General features: G+C 39.7%; 1 protein-coding gene across 1 annotated transcript in view; it reads right to left on the bottom strand.

The window, feature by feature from the left end:
• The window catches only part of galnt9 (polypeptide N-acetylgalactosaminyltransferase 9), a gene marked incomplete at both ends in the record, with an annotated part of 83,395 nt that overhangs the window by 17,089 nt on the left and 46,865 nt on the right, over positions 1-19,441 (bottom strand). Inside the window, 2 exons of the mRNA XM_080040784.1 lie at positions 12,038-12,155; positions 18,317-18,514. Of these exons, the coding sequence (XP_079896910.1) occupies positions 12,038-12,155; positions 18,317-18,514 (316 nt within the window). The remainder of the gene's footprint in view (positions 1-12,037; positions 12,156-18,316; positions 18,515-19,441) is intronic.

The raw sequence follows: 19,441 nt of genomic DNA, 5'->3' as shown, positions 1-19,441 counted from the left end.
ACACATGCTAGTGTATGTGTAGTAGATACTGTATATCTATGGAAGTATATGTCTGTAACAATGATGTTATGTCCAAAATGCTTGCAATTTCCTCAAAAATACATTTTGAACTAAACCTTACTCATTTCAGTCAAAAAGTTAGGCAGCTATTCACAATGTAACAGAAGAACAAGGCTCTTTTTATAGGTGTCATATCTGAAATGAAAATGTCCTATTCTCTCTGGTTCACTGGGGGCATTAATTGACTGCCAATCTTCCTGCTTGCCTGAAGTTCTCTTAAAAAAACATCATAAAAATGCATTAATTCCCCCTGTCATTTGTTCCTCTCCATATGGAGCAGGAGATAATTAGCACCATGCCATTACTGCACCGTTGGCAGAACACTAGGACTTAACGTTATATAACTCATTATATAACTTTTTTGTTGTTGTTTAAACTTTCAAACAGCGTCATTTACTTAGTATTCATAGTATTCAGCTAGTGTGGTGACTTGTGATTATGGGAACTTTAAGGAACTCCATGTGGTCTCTGTTTCTGTCATTATGAATACACTCACTCTGAGTCAATACCCTCACATGTATATTCCTCCTTATTTTGTGGTTATTTAAACACACAGTTAGCAGGCAAGTGACATTTCAAACCCTGAACAGATCATAATCCTGCAGTGTGACTGCTGCATTCAAAATTGATTGTGGGCATGCATTAATCCTGCAGCTCCCAGTCCGCATACTTGAGTGCACTTTCAAGCTGGTATTCTGTGCTCGCAGCAACTAATTAACATTCACAAAAAAAATACCAGGTGTTAGTCAGTTCCTGACCAGCTGGTAAGAAAACCCAAACGGCTTTAGCACCTTAGGACCAAGTTTGAGATCTTTTAGATTAATACCAACACATACTCATATGTTGTTGTTAACAAATATGACCATTACACCGGTTCCAAACAGAAACTGAAAGGTTTTTATGGTCAGAACCTTCTCTACCAATGAAAGATGACAAAAACTCACATTTGTGCAACAAGCTGTAATGATAATACTTCATCTTATATAATATATAATATAATATAATATAATAGATATGGTGCCAGTGTTAGCAAACAGTTGCCTAAAAATCCAGCACACACACAACCACATAATAATCATTCAATTTAACTGTATCTGTCCCCCAGATGAATGTCCAATGTTCACCAGCTGCTTGGCTTAATGTGTCTGTTTTCTGCTGATCAAGTTAACAGGTAACAGTCAGAGCTATATGGATGACAACAGCTGCTATGCTGTGTCTGAGAACAATGCGCTTTAGAGCAGTGAGACTGAACCAAAACATTGAAGTCGTGTGCTGGAAAGCCAAATCACTGAACTGAATGATGCTAAAATGCTCAGTGGAGCCTTTTAAAAAAAAAGAATAAAGTAAGGTGGGCTCATACAAAGGCCAGTGTCCCAGGACTTTCTTCAAATTCACAATTAACATGGAAGAAAGACAGCAAAATTCTTCCTGTATCCACTTGAGATAATGAGTTGTGAGCACTCGCTTGTGTCTGGGGAATTTCTGCACATCAGGATTTTAATTGAATGCTCTTTTCACTACAATCTCTACACCCAAAGGATGTCTTTTTTGCAGGATCATATCCCAAAAAGTCTTCCCCGTTTCAAAGAGATGCCAGGAAATGCTTATTAAGGGAGCAGGCAAAGCAGACTGCCTTTTTATATCTTCTTTTTTTACGGTTATGGGAAAAAAAGACATCACAGCAAAAATCTAGTGATCTTACGGGAAACAGTGGACACATATAAAAAAAAGAGTTTCCCTGTGATGTGTTGAATCATCCTGTGCTGGCACAAGTTTTATCACACACACACACACACACACACACACACACACACACACACACACACACACACACAGAAGGCAGCATATATTAAATCCGGCATGGAGCTAACCTTCTCCTCATTTAGAATCACTGGTGTCACTATCTACTCAAATGTTCATTCACACCAACACTAATTTCCAGGTCTGAATGCTCTGAAAAAGACATGGTAGAAAATCCTTTTCCAAAAGCTCTTTGTGTGAGTAAACACACTATCAACCAGAAAGCATTAGAATGTGAAGCTGATCGCTGAAATCTATCCGTCATGATAAAACACACTCTAGTCTACTAACAGGATTTATGTGACATTTGTTTTCCATCTAATTAAATGTATGTTCAGGAGGGTCCTCAGGCACTCTCATGTGATAAAGCGAGAGACGCTTTCATCTCACACTGACATTTGAGGAGTAAAATGTGCGTTAAGTAATTTATGACTTATTGACCTCCATCAGCAAAGGAGGAAATGCAAGATTGACAGGTCTCTGGCACAGCTTACGGTGGCCTTTAATTACCATGAATAATAGATCATCAATATTGCAAAAGCACAAAACAAGCTCTCTAATTAGGACAGCGCCCCAACAAATAACATCTAGCTGAGCAGCCAGATAGTACTCAGAATACCAGTGTGTAGTAATAAAGTGTTTTTTATCTGAATGTGTGTGTTGGGAGGAGAGTGACAGATGACTTTTGAAAGCACCTGGAAAAGTAAACTGTGATACACTAAGTCAGTGTGGGTTGGATGACATGGTGCCTGATCCTGAAGTCGTATTTAATGCACTTGACATTTGCCTGTTGCAGTTTGAATAAGCTTTTAATGACCTACCTACACCCTGCTTTAGCTTTTTACTAGTCAAAGTAAAGACTGCTAAGTTTGATATCTGGGGAATAGGGAATGGGCCTATTTGCTTTCTTGTCGACACTTAAAAAAGATCAATACCAATCTCATGTCCGCCATGCAGATATGAAGCTACAGCCAGCAGCCGGTTACATCAGCTTAGTGCAGGCAGGCAGCAGAAAGCCTTGCTATGCCCACATTTGATCAAATCTGCCTCTGAGCTCTACCATGTGATGTTTTTACACATCTGTTTGGGCATGGATAAACAAATGCTGAATGCAGTTTTAATTAGTGAGCCTCAGAGAAACAACAGATTTTTGTTTAACACTGGACAGAGCCAGGCAAGCTGTTACCCTCTGTTTCCAGTCTATTCACTACACTGTCTTATTTAATTCTAGAAGTGGGAGGAAAGAGGAATCCTTGCTTTGTCTGAAGTAAAGAAAAAGCACGAGAATAGTTGTTGTACCTCCGGACAGCGACATCAAATGTGATCCCCCTCTTTCCTGTCTTTCGCTAACAACTTGAATTGGAGCAAGTAAGAGTCATTGCGATTTGTCTTCTGCGTTTTACCCAGTTAGTTGTTATCTCAAACTGGACAGAAAATGCTGCCATGCTCGCCTCCACTCCAAGTCTTGTGTAATAATGATGGATGTTTCAAAGCGTTTGGCAACTGAAGGCAGGCAGCCCTCCCCACCCCCCTCCACTGAGAGGCTGAATAGGAGCTCCACACGGCCCCATAACTTCATTTCATGCCCTCTCCTTCCTTCCTTCCTCTCCTTCTTCATACATTCATAAAATGCTTGAGGATGCTGATGGAAAGATAGATAGATGTAGAGGCCCCTTTTAACTTGGCCTGTCAAAAAGCCAATTCCATTCAGTTGCTGCCCTTCGTCTTTGATATGCCTGCTGATTCGCTGGTGCGGCCAATATCAGTGCGTGTTAGTACTCTGCAAATACTTCGGCCCTGTCAGATCATTTTGAGTTTTCTTTGGAGTCGGAGACATCCAACGGAGTCAATTACGTGAACAGATTAACTGATGCTCAGCTAATGATGAGATGAGCCGGGCTGGGCTTCTTGTTACTTGGATTTCCCGGAGATGATGCTGTCCACACAGAGAAAGCTTTTGATGCTTCCCCATATAAATCAGTTATCGTGAATGGCAGAAGAATATGAACTTATCTTAATAACCCTTTCAAAAGGGGCTCAAATTAAGGTGGGAGTATCTGCGGTCGATCTTAAAAATAAGTTTTTAATTAAGTTTATCATTCACATGGATAATAGGCAGGCTGGCAAAATCTGTCTAATTACTTATCCCCTCTGGCCCTGAGCTCCATGGGCAAATCTCAGAGGTATCGTCATGCTCAGGGAGCCATGACTTCTTTCCAAACCCATTTGGAGTACGCTATACCTCATTGCTAGACTGAAAACATAAAGTACGCTTTCCACAAACAAACAATCTGTTGAGGCATAAATTACGGATAAAGCCTGGATCAGCAGCACCTGAAGTAACGACAAGACGATATAAGCCTTGAATTATCTATGCGTGGAGGAGCGCACAGATAAAAGCAAATCATGGACATGTTTTATAATGTCAGCTGATTGAATGCACACCCTGAGGCACATACCACAACAACAAAAAAGCATATTCACTCCGCCATATGTTCAGCAGTAAGTCCTTCAATAGCCGCAGTATTTCCTCTATAAAAAATTACCCGATCCAAGTCTTGTATACACAACTTTTACAGCTGCATCTATTCTCACTTGTCGCTCCCTCCCAGAGACGGATGGAGGCTGGAACATACAGTAATGAACAATTGAGTAACTAAACCTGAGTCCATTAAGCCCTTGCAGATTGATTTAGCCACTAAATAATGCAGCCATTGAAATAGACAAATGCCCAATCAATATCCAATGCTAATGTTACCTATACGTTGGCTGTATTGATGGTTCCTCCCATATTGTAGCTCTATAGTTTTTTTGGGGGGGGTTGTACTTAAGGCTTTGATGCAAGTCAAAGACCAGTCAAGACAACAGTTTGAACTAGTCTTTAACCACAGGCAAATCAATTGCGTTTCTTTGTGTTCAAACAACACTGAAACATTACACCAGACTCAAGTAAAGTAATAAATATGCAAATGTGTCAATATCTTACTAATTATGTGTCCACTTGCATCTCTTTATATACTAAACATCTAGATTTTGAAAAGCACTTTGTGTCCAAAGCTTTAACACCACAGATTTTTGATACGACCTTTTTTTACTTTTTATAAATCAAAAAATACTAAGTACAGGTATTTTTTCTGCATGTTTTTAAGAACAAAATCGAACATAAATCAGACGATTAACAACATATGAATGCCTGTCTACTAACCTTTAAAATAGTGCTATGAATAAGTATGGAAAGTTGAGTTGATGTAAGTGATCTGGAAGTTGAGATTATTGGTTCAGTGTATTGGATTGAAAAAAAAAAGAATGTTGAGACCATTGGCCATTACAGATGTTTGTATAGGAGAAATATAAAGACGCAAACAGACAAAGTTTAGTCATACAAACACCAAAATGTACATCTTGGACCTTATATTTATACTGCTATGAAAGAAGGTTGTTATGAAAGCAAAATAGACAAAAATCTAAAACTGTACCAGTGCTTGAAAAAAAACAATGTTTTTGCCTGCAGTGTCTTGCTTTTAATTCCCACTGGAGTTATATATGCAGAAATCAATGAAGGACACACAGCATCGTATGGAGCTACAAGATTGTTTGTTATACGTTGCCTCGCCCCGCAGGCTCCTACATCATTCCTCATGATGGCATTAATCCAATAAATGTCCATACTTGTCTCTTATATCAGTGTAATATCCAAATTCCTCCGATGCCTGAGATTAGTTCTCATCATTGGAGTGACTCAGTTTGTTGGAAAGGGCTCGCATATGGTCAGCGCCCACTTTCATCTGCTGCTGGATGGACATGGACACGCCGGTGATTTTGAAGTCGCCAGCATTGCTTGTGTCCACAGATGGCAGGGGCTTAATGCTGCCTCATAACGACGTCCATGCCCTTTTCAAGGTGAATGCTTTCAATGTGGAGGGAGACAGCCACAGAGTCCAAGGCAAACACAGCGGGGGCTTTGGTCCTCTGTTCTGATTGATGTCAGAATCATTCAAGTTATAATCTGTTTGATCTGAATGTTGAATACGTAAGACAACCCAAACACACACACACAGATACAAATTTCCACTACCTAGTACAGAATAATTGGTGTGATATGCTATGAATTGGCATGGAGAGAGCGCAATTAGCTCTGCTAGCTCCATAAAGCAAACAGGGTTATCAGGAAGTAACTTGCTGTGGGCTTTATAAAGCAGAACCCCGATAACTGCTTTTATCCCTGCAGATTACATTAACATTTACTGTGTTATTCCTTTTTCACTGTCAATCCCTGCATCATTACCATAATGTTACAGCATTGTTTCAGAAAGTTCACACACACACACACACACACACACACACACACACACACACACACACACACACACACACACACACACACACACACACACACACACACACACACACACACACACACCTGGCAGAGTTACTTTCTGAATCTAATGGTTCTGTACTTGCGATTTATGGGCTAGGCAGACTGAATACAGGTAAACAGCAGTTAAAATGTTCCTAGTTTTAGGACCACTCTCTATGGCTGTATTCTTCTTTAATTATGATCACCACAGTAACTGTTTATACAGTATTGACTACATGCGAGGCAGACAGGTTGGCCTTGTTACAGTAAAAAGCTGATCATGGGACTCTTCAGAGATGTCCCTTATTTACCAGTATGAAACTTATAGAAAAATACACAAGCATCCGGTTCCTCCAGACCCATTGTGTTACATACCAAGCTACAGTAAGCCCCAATATGTTTATTATTTATGCAGAAGTGTATAGTTTTGTAACCTATGCATAGATATGGACCAAGAGCTATAAATTCAGCTTAAGCCAACCATGGTCATTGTCAACCGCCTCATCCCCTGGTCAACTCTCACCCATCCATCATAACAAAACACATACTCAAATGAAATGTACTCCCAAAATTAAAGACTGAGCTTTGAAACTGACTAGAAGCAAACATTTAAATTGAGCTCAAACAATCCTTTGGACAGTCTCAAAAAACCCAATTCTTTTTCAAATTTAGGCAACATTAATATCATACATTCTAGTATTATGAAGGCAACAGGATAAAAGTAAGGAACTGCATTACATAAATATGCATACAGTTGATATACAATGTATTGTTTTTCCATCCCACGTAACAATGTGAAACATCTGGAGCGGGCCAACTTCCTTTGAATCCATTTGTATAAAACAAATCCAGATGGCTTGTGAGGTTAATCAACTGTGATAAAGTGTCGAGCTCTCCTGTTCGTATCAGTGGGGCAGATGTTCCTCTGGATAAACTTAAAGCAACATCTGACTGCATCCACCAACTGTTTTGGAGCAGCACCTGTTATTGTACCAATGGAAATAATGCTAATGAGCTCATCTTGAGCTCACAGTCTTTGTTATTCATATTATTTTAAAGCAACGTTAGAATCTGAAAAACTAAAAAGGTTGGACTGTGATATGAGAGGAGATGCAGAATATGTTAGGTGCAATCTTTGGGTTATTGCTTGACTGGTAATTGACGCATCCTATGCAATCCATCTTTTAGTTAAAGGTTGTTACAATTAAATGATAATCTACAATACTTGGTAATCGATTTGTTCCCAAATTACATAATGTATCAACATAGTGATTTGTGAAGTTATTCCATTTCCAATTGATCTGGAATGAACTCAAGCATACTGCATAGATGCTGAATATAAGCAGTAATTGACACAATAGAAAAGACTCAGCGGTGTGATTATCTGGGTCTGTCTGTCAACTTCAACTATTGCAATAGCTGATGCTGTACAGATAGTCCACCATTGGTCTGCAGGTTGTCTGGCAGGGACGATGCCTAATAGGTCTGTGCCAGAGAATCTATTAAAGTCACACCTGTTTCATTGGAAGAGCCACACACTCGGCCCTTTACTTGTGCAAATAATTCTCTTTTGAGGGCATTCAAAAATTCCCACTAATTTTAAGTACATGATTTAAAGATCATAAGGAGCCTTTGATTGATATCCTGATTTTTTTAAAATCCTGAAATGAAGATAACGAGAGATTTGGGCTATGTAAACAGGGAATAAAATGTTTAATTAAAGTTACTAAGTGAGTTTTGGGCTACAACTAAAGCCCCATATATTTATAGCTACCATCCCTCAGGTGGTTCCTGCCACTGTCTGAAAACCTACTGTATGCTCCACTGACATTTGTGAATTATGTATAGTGCTCCATTTCCTGTTAAATATTTAATACATAAAACTGATTCAAAAAATCGAACTTGTAACCCGCCCCCCCATTGTTAAATGTCCTATACTGTTGTACTGTACACTGTCAACACATAGTAGTAAGTCTGCTTGGGGTGCAGAAGGGACCACGTGAAGTGTAATTATGTCCCGCTCCTGTCTAGCTGCTGCTACCGCTAGACTTTAATTAGCTCCATTCTCCTCACTACAGAGAGATTATGACCAGATGCCTCAAGGCCCGGCCCAGGTGGTTATGAAGACTGAGATTTCAAAAGAAGAAGAAATATGGAATAATTTTGGTGGTTCATTACTTCTCAAAGGAGTTCCCGGCGAGTTTAATAAATTTCACTGAGACAAGCAGGCCAACCCCATGAGATCAGACTTGAGTTTCTGGGAGTTCTAAAAGTGATGGATTGATTGGGTTGTAATGAGAATGAGACAGATTTCATAAAGCAGCTTGGATGGTTTCCTGATGGTAAAACGTGAGCACATGGGCATATTGTGTGGGGTAAAAGCAGCTAGATGCAGATTGGCCTTTTTCATTTTGGCAGAAAGGAAGTTACCATCATGTTGGCTGGCTGATATTTGTTTTTAGCCAAATTATCACGCGTCATAGAAAATTAGGATATGAGGGGAAAAGGCAATAGTGCATATTATGATTTTTTTTTTCAAAGTAATGATGAACCGCAAGTTAATGCTTTGGCTGTGAACATTGGGCACATTTGGTGAAGTCACTGCACAAACTGGGGTCAGACAACGTTTATACCGAGGTCTTTATTACAATCAGATGTTGAAGTGCTGGAAAACATTAAATTATCTTTTCTTTTTGGAGCTCAGAAATAATCTTTTTATTTTTGATACTGTCATGAGAAGGAGGAAGAAGGAGACATCATTTATTTATCCCCTGGAGGGATTTCAATTTTCACTCTGTTTTTATACATACACATGATCTACCATACAAATGAGTTGGTAGACTTATTAGTTAAATAATTCTTAATATAAATAATGAATAGAGTCAACTGTATGAGGCTTTCAAATAAATACTTCATTCAGCATTAATTGCTTAAAGTCATATTAATACCAGCACATCCTGTTATCATGCTGAATGTGTAATGTGTTTATAAAATGGTCTAAATGTTTCAGATGCTAGGGCATTTGTTTAATTTATAATGGAAAGTAATAGGATATTAATTATAATTGTTTATATTATATTTAATATGCTCTCACTCTCGATGGCTCCTGTATACCTTGTATACAAATATAATGGTATTATTGTGAGCATTTGAAAAACAAACATCAGTCATACCCCAGTAGACAATGTATTCATACCAATGCACTGATTCAAATGCACTGTTGTCTTATTTGAATGCCTTTGCAATAGTCTATGCAGAGAGGTTTCATCAGGTTTCAGTGGCAGTAGCAGCTGTGTGGATGACCCTTGATATGTTTGATGTAGTATTATATTTGCTGACAGAGTTACCATAGAATAATACTTGTGTATCACAGGAACTTTGAAATGGAAGCCAGTGTCCCGTTCTCCCGAGACGTTCTATCAGCACAAAGGCTCAGCAAAGCAGGAGGGGGGGAGAGACACATTACAAGATAAACCCATATTGACACTTCTGACAGCATTCATAATTTCTGTCCCCCAACATTTCTCTCTGTTTGCAAACGGGGGGCCTTGTGGCGACTCGGCAGGATATTTTCTTGTTCTGGCGTGCCCTTTTTACGATGATTTAAAATGTGATGATATCAAATATGATCCGATCCGTTGACAGTGAGAACGCATCCTGTTGATTGTGGTTCATGTTGCCATGATTATGGAGCTTCCAATGTGTCACACTGAGGATGAATTGTGTTTAGCGCTGTAAGCTGTAGATCACTGCATCATGCCGGGCGCATCTTTTACATATCTCTTTTGTCTCTGGCAGTTTTATCATCTCTCTGTTCATTTCTTTTCATTTACAAGTCCAACCCGATAAATTATGGCACACCCGTACAAAAAGAAAACTTCAGTAAGATCTTTGATTTATTATCCCTTCCCTTGGTTTTATTGTATTCCTCTCCCTCACGGAAACAACACCAAGTGCACTGTTACACTTGCTGTATAATCAGCCCCGCCGCATTCTAGCGTTCTTTCTGCTTACAAATGAGTGCCAGTTCCTTGCATCATGGACGTCTTTTTTACCCAGAGCAAGCCGCATGCTGGATCTCACAGTAAATTATAAATACGCCATAACCTCTCTGTGTGAACCCTGCCTTTCATCAGCCCCCTGTAGTCAGATGCTTCTAGACAGGCCCAGCTACAGTGAGCTGCCCTGGCTAATTGTTGTACATGTTCTTGTCAATCAAGCCGATCCCACATGGCAACTCCTCAGCTGGCACTACAATGAGCTGCCGCTGCAACCTCAGAGAAGTAATTGCTGTCCAGTCGCCAGAAGCCCATCTCTATTCCATTAGCGGCTGTACAATATGAATGGTTAATGCTGGCTGTTGACTGCAGACCCATTCAAGCTTGTACATGTGCTGAATTGTCCCTTTTTCTCTGTGGCATGTGTTTCATTTCCACATAGACAGGCCAAACAGGAGGAGAGGTAATTGCATTTGTGAGGGCACCGTGTTCCCAGACAGAGAGGCATATTCTCTTTACATCATGACTCAAAAAGCTACAGTAAATAAATATTCATAGTGAAAGAAAGGACAAAGCCAATGAGGAGCTTGTCAAACAAAGTTTGTGGTTACGCCCTCCAAAACATTTCAAAAGAGTTGTTCTAACTTTATTTAGGTGCTGTAGCTGAATTGATTTCCCCGACGAACCCCATCTAACTTGCATGGTTTGTTAGGTACACATAAGCGGCCCTACTGGATGAGAAAACTCTGTGTAGCCTTGGGGGAGGCTTTTGGCTGTTGGCGCATAATACATAACGCAGAGTTATCACCCAATGATAATGGCAAAACAACTACCAGCTAAACACACAAGCAGCAAGACGTTTGTGTCATTACGAGGGGAAAACTATGCGATTGATGCATAGGGGAAAAGCCACTCTTTGTGGAATAATGAGACGCTCTGAAACGGTCACCAACCCCTGTAAACGTCCCAGGCTTCAACAAAGCTCTGCCGCAATCAGTAAACCGAGATCCATTCTCTCGGATTCACTCAAGGCCTTTTTTTTCAAGGCGGCCGGCACTTCAGAGGTGTTGTTGAAGCCATCTTAAGATTTTTGAAATGGATGTGGAGATGACGTCAAATGAAGGAGTGGGGATCTTTCAAGCACATCTCATTCCAATAAGCTGAAGGAGCGCGTTTAGATTCAGAATGGTTCCACTCGGCTGGAGAGAAACATTTTCTGAATTTAAACGCTAACCAATTCTTCAGCAAGTCCTTCGCTCACATGAAGCGTTAAATTCAACTCAAAGCAGCAGCGAAAAGAGATTTACATTTCCCGTATACGGGCTTTAGAGCCTTTGGTTTGGCTGAAGATTTGCATTAAAGGGATTTTTTTTCTCTCCTCCATTCCCAAAGAAACTTTGCAGAGTGTAATCATGGCTTCTGTTGACGCCCCTGGGTTTTCTATCTTAAGAGGTGTTCCTCGAGCTGGGAAACGTAAGAATACTTCATCATAAACTGTTCCAAAGCCTGAATAAAGATTTCACAAATCATTACGATCAGGAGTGTACACCTAAATATTATCCCCCTGCTCAAATATTTGATTTGTAATCATGGCTTTTTGTTTGGCCTTGCTCGTTACCAACCGCACACAAAAGAAATCCTCCAGCTCTAAAGATATGCCTCATTAAAAAAACAACTTTACCTGCAGCAATTCTCCTCTGCCTTAACACAGAGAATTTTAATTCAGTTTTAAAAAGACCAAATTCAATGTCATTAATCAAAGGCTGCTTCCAAATTGAATGTATTTTAACTGCAGCACGGATGAATGATTTGTGGTTCTTACCCGCATGCCCAGCTCGATGTTCTCTCCTCCATACACCTCCATGCCAGGATCCAGCAGACCAATCTCGCCAAAGTATTCCCGGTCAACCACAAAGGAGCAGCCAATCATAGCGGGGGTTCTGGATGAGCAGAGACACACAGCATTTTTTAGACATAATTATCCATGTGTTCATTAGCTAATTGCTAACTTTGTTTGCTGTTTGGTTCTGGCCATGTAACATACAGTGGGGTTTATCAGTGCTTTGTGCTGAACACAGCGGCTTGCTGCTTCTGGGAATTAGGTTGGAGGAGGTGTTTGGTGTATTGTGCCCACAACGTAGCCTTCAAGGCAGCGGTGCCTTGAAGGCTACGTTGGGGGCACAAAACACCATGGAGCGTACAGACACTATGGGATACAGCCTTCACATGACACATATCAATTTGATGCATTGTTAAAATTCAGATTTTGAATATAGATCATACACCATGACACTAGCCCTATTTCTCGTCCCAGTCCAGTTCAACAATCCTGAATGGCATTTGAATGTTAAATGTCAATAATTACATTGTATAATGTATTTATCACTTATTTTAGAGGAAGAACCTTGAAATACTTTCAAAACTAGCAAAACTGGAAAAATACACAAGTTTGTAGAGCTTGAGAGTGTTTCCACAGAAGGAAGTGTTTTCTTTCCACGTTTATTAAAATAAATGGTCCCAATACAGCTTCTGTCGCCCCCAGGGCTGCTCCACTACTAATATCTGTCGGTTTCTAAGTGCTCTGGGCCAAAGCTCCACAAAAAGCATTATATTCATACAGAGTACTGCGCTGCGTTATTTTTCCCTCTAAAGTGACCAATGAGTGGCTTTATTCTTCTTCATGGAATGGTGCCTGAGGTAAGAACCATATTTTATTATACACAGAGAGAGAAGAAGCAAATGTGTGTCTGCCACTTCAGTCTAAAAAACATGGCAGTAGAAAGTACCAGAAGGAGGGAGCTGCATTATGATTCATTGAATGTATTGAAAGAGTGCACTGAGCCATTCAGGGTGTGAGCCAAAGAGAATGGTGCTTTTCCATTGAAAGCCATTATACAGTGTCTGGACGAGCACCATGACGGGTCATTATCTCTGATGGAGGGATTGGTGTTAACACACTCGGCCCATTATATTTCCAAGGAAAGCTTTTCTGACATTTTTATCGATCAAAATCTCCATGGCTTGAATTTCATGGGATGTGTTATATGACTAGTGTCAAACTGTAAGTTACTCAGAACAATACATTTTAAAGGATCAGTGTGAAAGTGCAACAGATTCTTGGTTTGAAGAAAAAGGTTTTTTTTTTTACTTCAAGGCGATTACGAATGGAAACGACCAATACCAAGTTTGACACTCCTAATGGCTACAATTTATTGACATCCAACAAATACTTTCTAGTGGAAGAATTAAAAGGTGCAGTGTGTAAAACATGTATTTTGGCATCATCTAGTGGTGAAAGTTCTAGATTGCCACGCTCCTTGTATTTATTTATTCAGTACTTTTTCTATGTCTTCCAGCAGGTGCATTTCCGGCAGTCACCCACTATTTATAAAAACGCGTAAGGCCGGTAAGTCAGTCAGTTCTGTGGTACTGTACTCCATGGAGTATGTAGATAAAAAATTAATAAATACAAATCTACTCATAAAAATTAAATTATATTTCTATCAAGTCTGTTATACGACAATTCCCTTTCCACACTGCACCTTTAATGCTGAGATTGCCTTTGCTATCAAGCTATCAAATCAATACCATATTATTCCGAACACCTTTGTTCCCATTACCCATGCTTGCTGATTCAATACTCCTATAGCCTTACGTAGGCTCATACAGTCTTTGTTTGAATTATAAGGGGATGACAGGGAGGCTTTTAAGTGCCATTATTTGCACTCACTGTGCAGATAAAAAGACAGACACAGCACACACTCAGCCCCGCTCACCTCATCCTTTCTCCTCTCCTGACAAGTGACCTACCTTACCTGTCTACACAGTGCAAACTTTGTGCAGCCCTCTTTGAGTATTCTCTTGAGAAAAAGCTTCCTTCAAATGTAAACACTGTTTTCCTTGTTTAACTACTGACTCAGCATCGCATGACAGATGCACTACTTGATGGAGCTAAAAAAAACTCTGTTTTACCACTATAATGCTCTGGGAGAAACTTCCTCACATTTATAATAGTCAGAGCTTTAGTGGGTTAACTATTGGCAATGTTAAATGGAAGAAAAGAGGACAAATGATAGCAAAGCTCAGTGACTATCATTTGTCCGGTGTGCAAGGTGATCAAACACGCAATATTAGGCATGAATAACTAATTGCCCCTACCAGAGCCAGTTAACTGATCTAATTAAATGAATGATTAGAGCCAGCTGTTCCTCCAAAAATGCAGAAAATAGAGTGGCTGAATACCCCACCATTGGTTTCAAGAATCACACTGTGACAGTTTCATTTCTTCTACTTTTCTTCACTGTTGAACAAAGACAAATCAATCATAGTGGAGGCAGAGGTACCCATTTCTCCATCAATAAGAACGTTCAATAGACATTGATGCAATGCGACCACAGTTCCTACTCTGTGTGACCGTGCAATCAGATGTGTGCTGAATACAATAGTCCCCCAGTGGATTTTCTGTATAAGAGGGAATAACACCAACAGCCCCAGCCATTGTTCTCTCTCCATCAGCCCTCTACTTTTTTGTTACCTGCTCTGTTGTTCTGGCTCTTTGTACCTACATGTAGAGAGCACAGACGAGAATGAACTTATATTGCTTTAGTCAAACAGCAAATTCAGAGAAAGTGTGCGTTTGTAGCTTAGTAGACTGCATTAGAAATCAAAGACTGAGGCTGGAATTTTCCAGTGGACTTCTCATTTGATAACATTAGGTTTAGTTATTTTTAGTGTACAGATGGTCTGCCTGCAGGGCTCATCCGCCTTTCACAGCCCTTAATGTTGGCCCCCAACGATCATTTGCTTGAAATCTGGAGTATAGCTATCTCATACTATACATGTAATGTATTCTGGCATGATAAAACATTTCCTTTAAGATTGATTAGTTCTCTCCCAGATGAAGGCGCTGCTATTGAAACTGCTTCTTAAACATGACGTCTGGCTTGTCTGTGACCTCTCATTTGAAAATTGTACGACTTTGAGGAAGCGAGGTATGAGATGAACATGTAGAGCTAATAATGGAATTGAGTAATTTTACAAGTAGTTTTATTAACTTATTAAGCTATATGTATTGAAAATATTTGTTTAATTGAGTAAAATCTCAAAATGATAAGTTGTCTATCCTAAAAAATCTTTCTTTAAAAAGCACCACTCTTATCCAAATACATGGCTTTCTGAAAAAGAATATCTGTCTCCCTGTGATTTCAATTTAGGATTTCAGGTATCTGTCAACACATCAAAACAAATTGATGGCAACTTCAACGCCCCCCACTATGTGGTTTCAATAATTGCTGAAGTTGCCTCTGTATTCTCAGAACATGTCCTTTTTGTGCCTGAATGTGACCATTTTACTGGCTTTGTTGTCAGATGTGTCCACATACTGGCAGAAAAGGCTTTGGGACAGACTGTGCTCTGAATGGCCACAGAGCTTCTGTTGTTGATGGGCAGAAACCTCGAGGAAACAAGTGGGAGAATGATTTCCAATAGAAATCCAAACAGCTGCCACCCTTCAGCGGGGCCTTGAGGTGATCTGTCCATTTGCAGCAAAGTGTCAATATGGAAACACGACTCAGCTCAGCAGTGTCTGAGGCTGCTCGCTTATCTTTCTCCTGCCTCAAGTCTAGCACTTAATGCTCAAGAAGAATACATGATTTTCACAGAGCTTTACAGTACATACCGTTATTACATTTGTTGTTCGTATGAGCCCAACTGGATCAAATTATACTGTTGTTGCTTCGCCTACGCTGGATTGAGCGAGATAATGAAACCCTGGTTTGGAATTCACTTTTTGTTGTGTGAATGTTTTAGCACTTACATAGTAGTCTGGGGTATTAAAAGACGATCTAGCAGCAGTGAACCGTATTTGGTTATGAATGCAGCATCCACGGCTAAAGGTCAACCCAAAAATACTGCAGGCCTTTAAACTCCCTATAAGCCAGTGTGTCTCAGATCCATAATGCAATGTATATTGTGGATACTAAAGATGATCAGGCTTCTGGCTCTACAACAAGCTTATGCTTCAGTAGCTACTTTGGTTATGCAATTATTTTAACTTTTATTTTGGACATTTCTGTTGTGTTTGAGCTCTCTGTGCTATAGCCCCTGAACTTGTGGTAAATCATTTGTTCTAATTACACCAAATTCAGGGCATATTAGTGAACAAGTGCTGACATTGATCTGAAGCCTGATTGGGAAGTTTTTAATTTCCTCTTGACTTGACTTTAAGGAGCTTAAAGAAGCAACATTTCTTTTTTGAACTCAAACTGCTTAAAAAACTCTAGAAAGCCACTGACCACCAGACAGCACAGTTACGACTAGCAGGTTAACATAGTGAAGTATTTAGCAGCTAAACAGCCAGATATTTCTCTCAGGAGATGGTGGAGACCAAAATCAGAGCTATAAAAAGAGTGAATATTGGCGATACAATAGATAAGTGAGACAAGATAGTGTTGCTCCATCAACTGCAGGATGTGTAAATACACAGATATCAGTTTTTTTTTTCAATTAAGTGGACTTGTTTTTTCAGTAGGGAAGGACTGATAACGTATCATATGTTATATTAATAAATATCTATTATATATGTTTCCTAAATAATTTTTGACTATGTGCAGTCTGGGCCATCACTCAGCCTCTGTAATCAAACATAACATTTGAGGTCTGTATATTATTTCTTTTACACAAGAAAAACAATCTAGTATGAAACCTTTCACCATAACTTAAGGTTTTATTGCATTCAAATTGCAGTGGCAATGCACAAAGCCTACGGCAACATTTGCGTTCAAGCCTTGCCATGAATATGGAAAAGATGATAAACAATAGCTGTGCTACTTCCTGCTGCCTCTGGCTTGACCTTGCACACAGGCTCCTGCACCAGCAACTAAAGTGACAGTTCCTCCACATTAAGCAGATTATGACTTGGTCAGTGTGTTCAGTAAGACTTTTTAAATGCCCATACCGTAAGATAATTCAGTAATGACATTTTATATATTTTCACAGTTTAAATGTTTTTTTGCATGTCCTTCTGAGACGAATGCATTGATGCATTTCATCAGAGAGATCAGAGCTTAGTGGTGACACCAGGGAGGCAGCTACAATGTATAGTTAAAAGGGCATTTTAATAGGCATGACCACATCTGCTATGTGAATATTGATTGACCTATCTTTATCTCTTTTTTCCCCTATTCATATTTTGCTCAGTTATTCTAAAATGGAGCCCAGGCAGCCAGAGATATAAAATAGTATAATTTTAGAAAACTATACTTTTTGCATTTTTTACATCTCTTGCTGGTTTTTGAAAAGATTCCAGTTACTTCTGTCTCTTATTATTGTTGTTATGTCTTCATGTTCATGCCGGCTCAGCCATGCTGCCTTGGCAACAAAATCATTGTTATTTTTTCTATTGTTGTGGCACTGCTGACCAATGTTGGGGTGAGCCTTCAAAGAGAAGATGCTTGTGTGCTGCATGGCTCAGGATCTGATATTCAGTCTTTTACTTTTCATATTGATTAGAAAACATGGAGACCAGGAAGTCATGTTTCAGATTGTTGTCTGACTTAAATTACAAGTAAAGGGAAATACTTTGAAAGAGAGCTCATGTCCACCGCTAAAGCATTCTATTTAACTCCATGGACTCTGTCGTTAGTGTTACTTTAGCGTTGATTGGAATATAAAACCTTGTCCATGCAACACAAGAACCCCGGTGCCCTTTCTCATCCTATTAAAATCCAATATGATTTGACCTAGGACACACACATAATCAATTCTAAGATTATACAGAAACATGATACAGGCCAGTGCTGCCCTCCAATCAGCGGTAGCATAAAGGAATGCCCTGTTCATATTCAACACACAATTACACCACTAATGAAACTGCAATCGCCGTGACCTCCTGATCCTGCATTTAAATCAAGAGATATTCATCATGGTAATTAGACAGCTTTCTATGGGAATGTTCTATTTGTGTGTTTGGGCCACACATCGACCGAGCACTTCAGTTTGATGGTTCCACACATGAATAAGTCATATCCCGTGGCTATCCATATTTCATCAAACATCCTCATCTATAATGGAGGCTGTATTTGCCAGCAGCCGAGGCACTCACCTGATAGGGGCCGTCTCATCGCCCTTGTCCAGCCACTCTTGCGGAGGGATGATGTACATACACCACAGGCCCCAGTTGTAGCCATGGGCGGCGTTAGCATACTGCTGCACCTCAAACGTGTTGTACTTGATGTTGTCTATAGCAGGCAGGATGATGCGGGTGTGATCCTCCTTCATCCGGGTGAGAATAGGTTCAGCCCTTTGGAGAGGCAAAGAGACCAAAGTTAAAAGTCGGACTTTCTCAATTCAGTATGCAGAGGCTTCATTGCACAGTTGCAAAGTTGAAGAAGAAAATATAAGAGAGCGAGAGGAGAACACTCTGCTACAGGGCAAATAATAAAGTAGTGCACATTTTCATTTCTGCCCTGTAGAGGTTTAAAGTATTAATATTGCACGAATGTTAGAATGAATAAATCTGGTCAAGAATAACCAGACATGTAATGTACCTGAATGCAAATGTAGAGTGAAAGCTGTGAATATGTTTTTTTTTAAACTATGCGTGAGACATCAACCTAAATATATGTTTTTTGTAACATATTGAATAGACAGGTATGGAATGTGAATCCAGACTCCAAATGAAGCATGCGTCCAGCAGCTATGGATGATTGCAGATGTCGTCTCAACTTTGTCTCGAGCGCTACATTTACATTCGTTTATTTTTTTCAAGCAACGGTGCATTTCTGTTGAATCATCATTTATTCAGCGTTTGAAACGATTGCCAGGATCCGCTTCCTGCCATGGTTGATGATGGGAATATGTTGCAAATACCTAGGGGGCAAAGTTATTTTTTGGACATGGGCTGTTGTAAAAGGTCGTTCACCAGAAATTATATCTCGCATTAAACCATGTTTCAGATTTTCTATTTCGGCCCCCTGTAGCTTTCCAGCAGGTAGTTGAGCAGGTTGTCCACCCAGGTTATGATCCTTGAAGGTCCTAGATATCATTTCTGGTGAACAACCGTTTATAACAGCCCATGTCTGTTTTCCAAAAAAAGAGGGTTTTGCCCCCTGGGTAAAAATGAGTTTTCCAAGAACAACAAATAATATAATGTTTTTTATATCTATTGTGCATGAAAATAAAATGTCAAAATGTTACACTTATCCCGCTGAAATGCTTGATAACAGGT

The sequence above is a fragment of the Ammodytes marinus genome, assembly GCF_949987685.1.
Source record: "Ammodytes marinus genome assembly, chromosome: 2".
In the NCBI taxonomy this organism is placed as follows: domain Eukaryota; kingdom Metazoa; phylum Chordata; class Actinopteri; order Uranoscopiformes; family Ammodytidae; genus Ammodytes; species Ammodytes marinus.
This window is presented reverse-complemented; position numbering and strand designations above follow the sequence as displayed.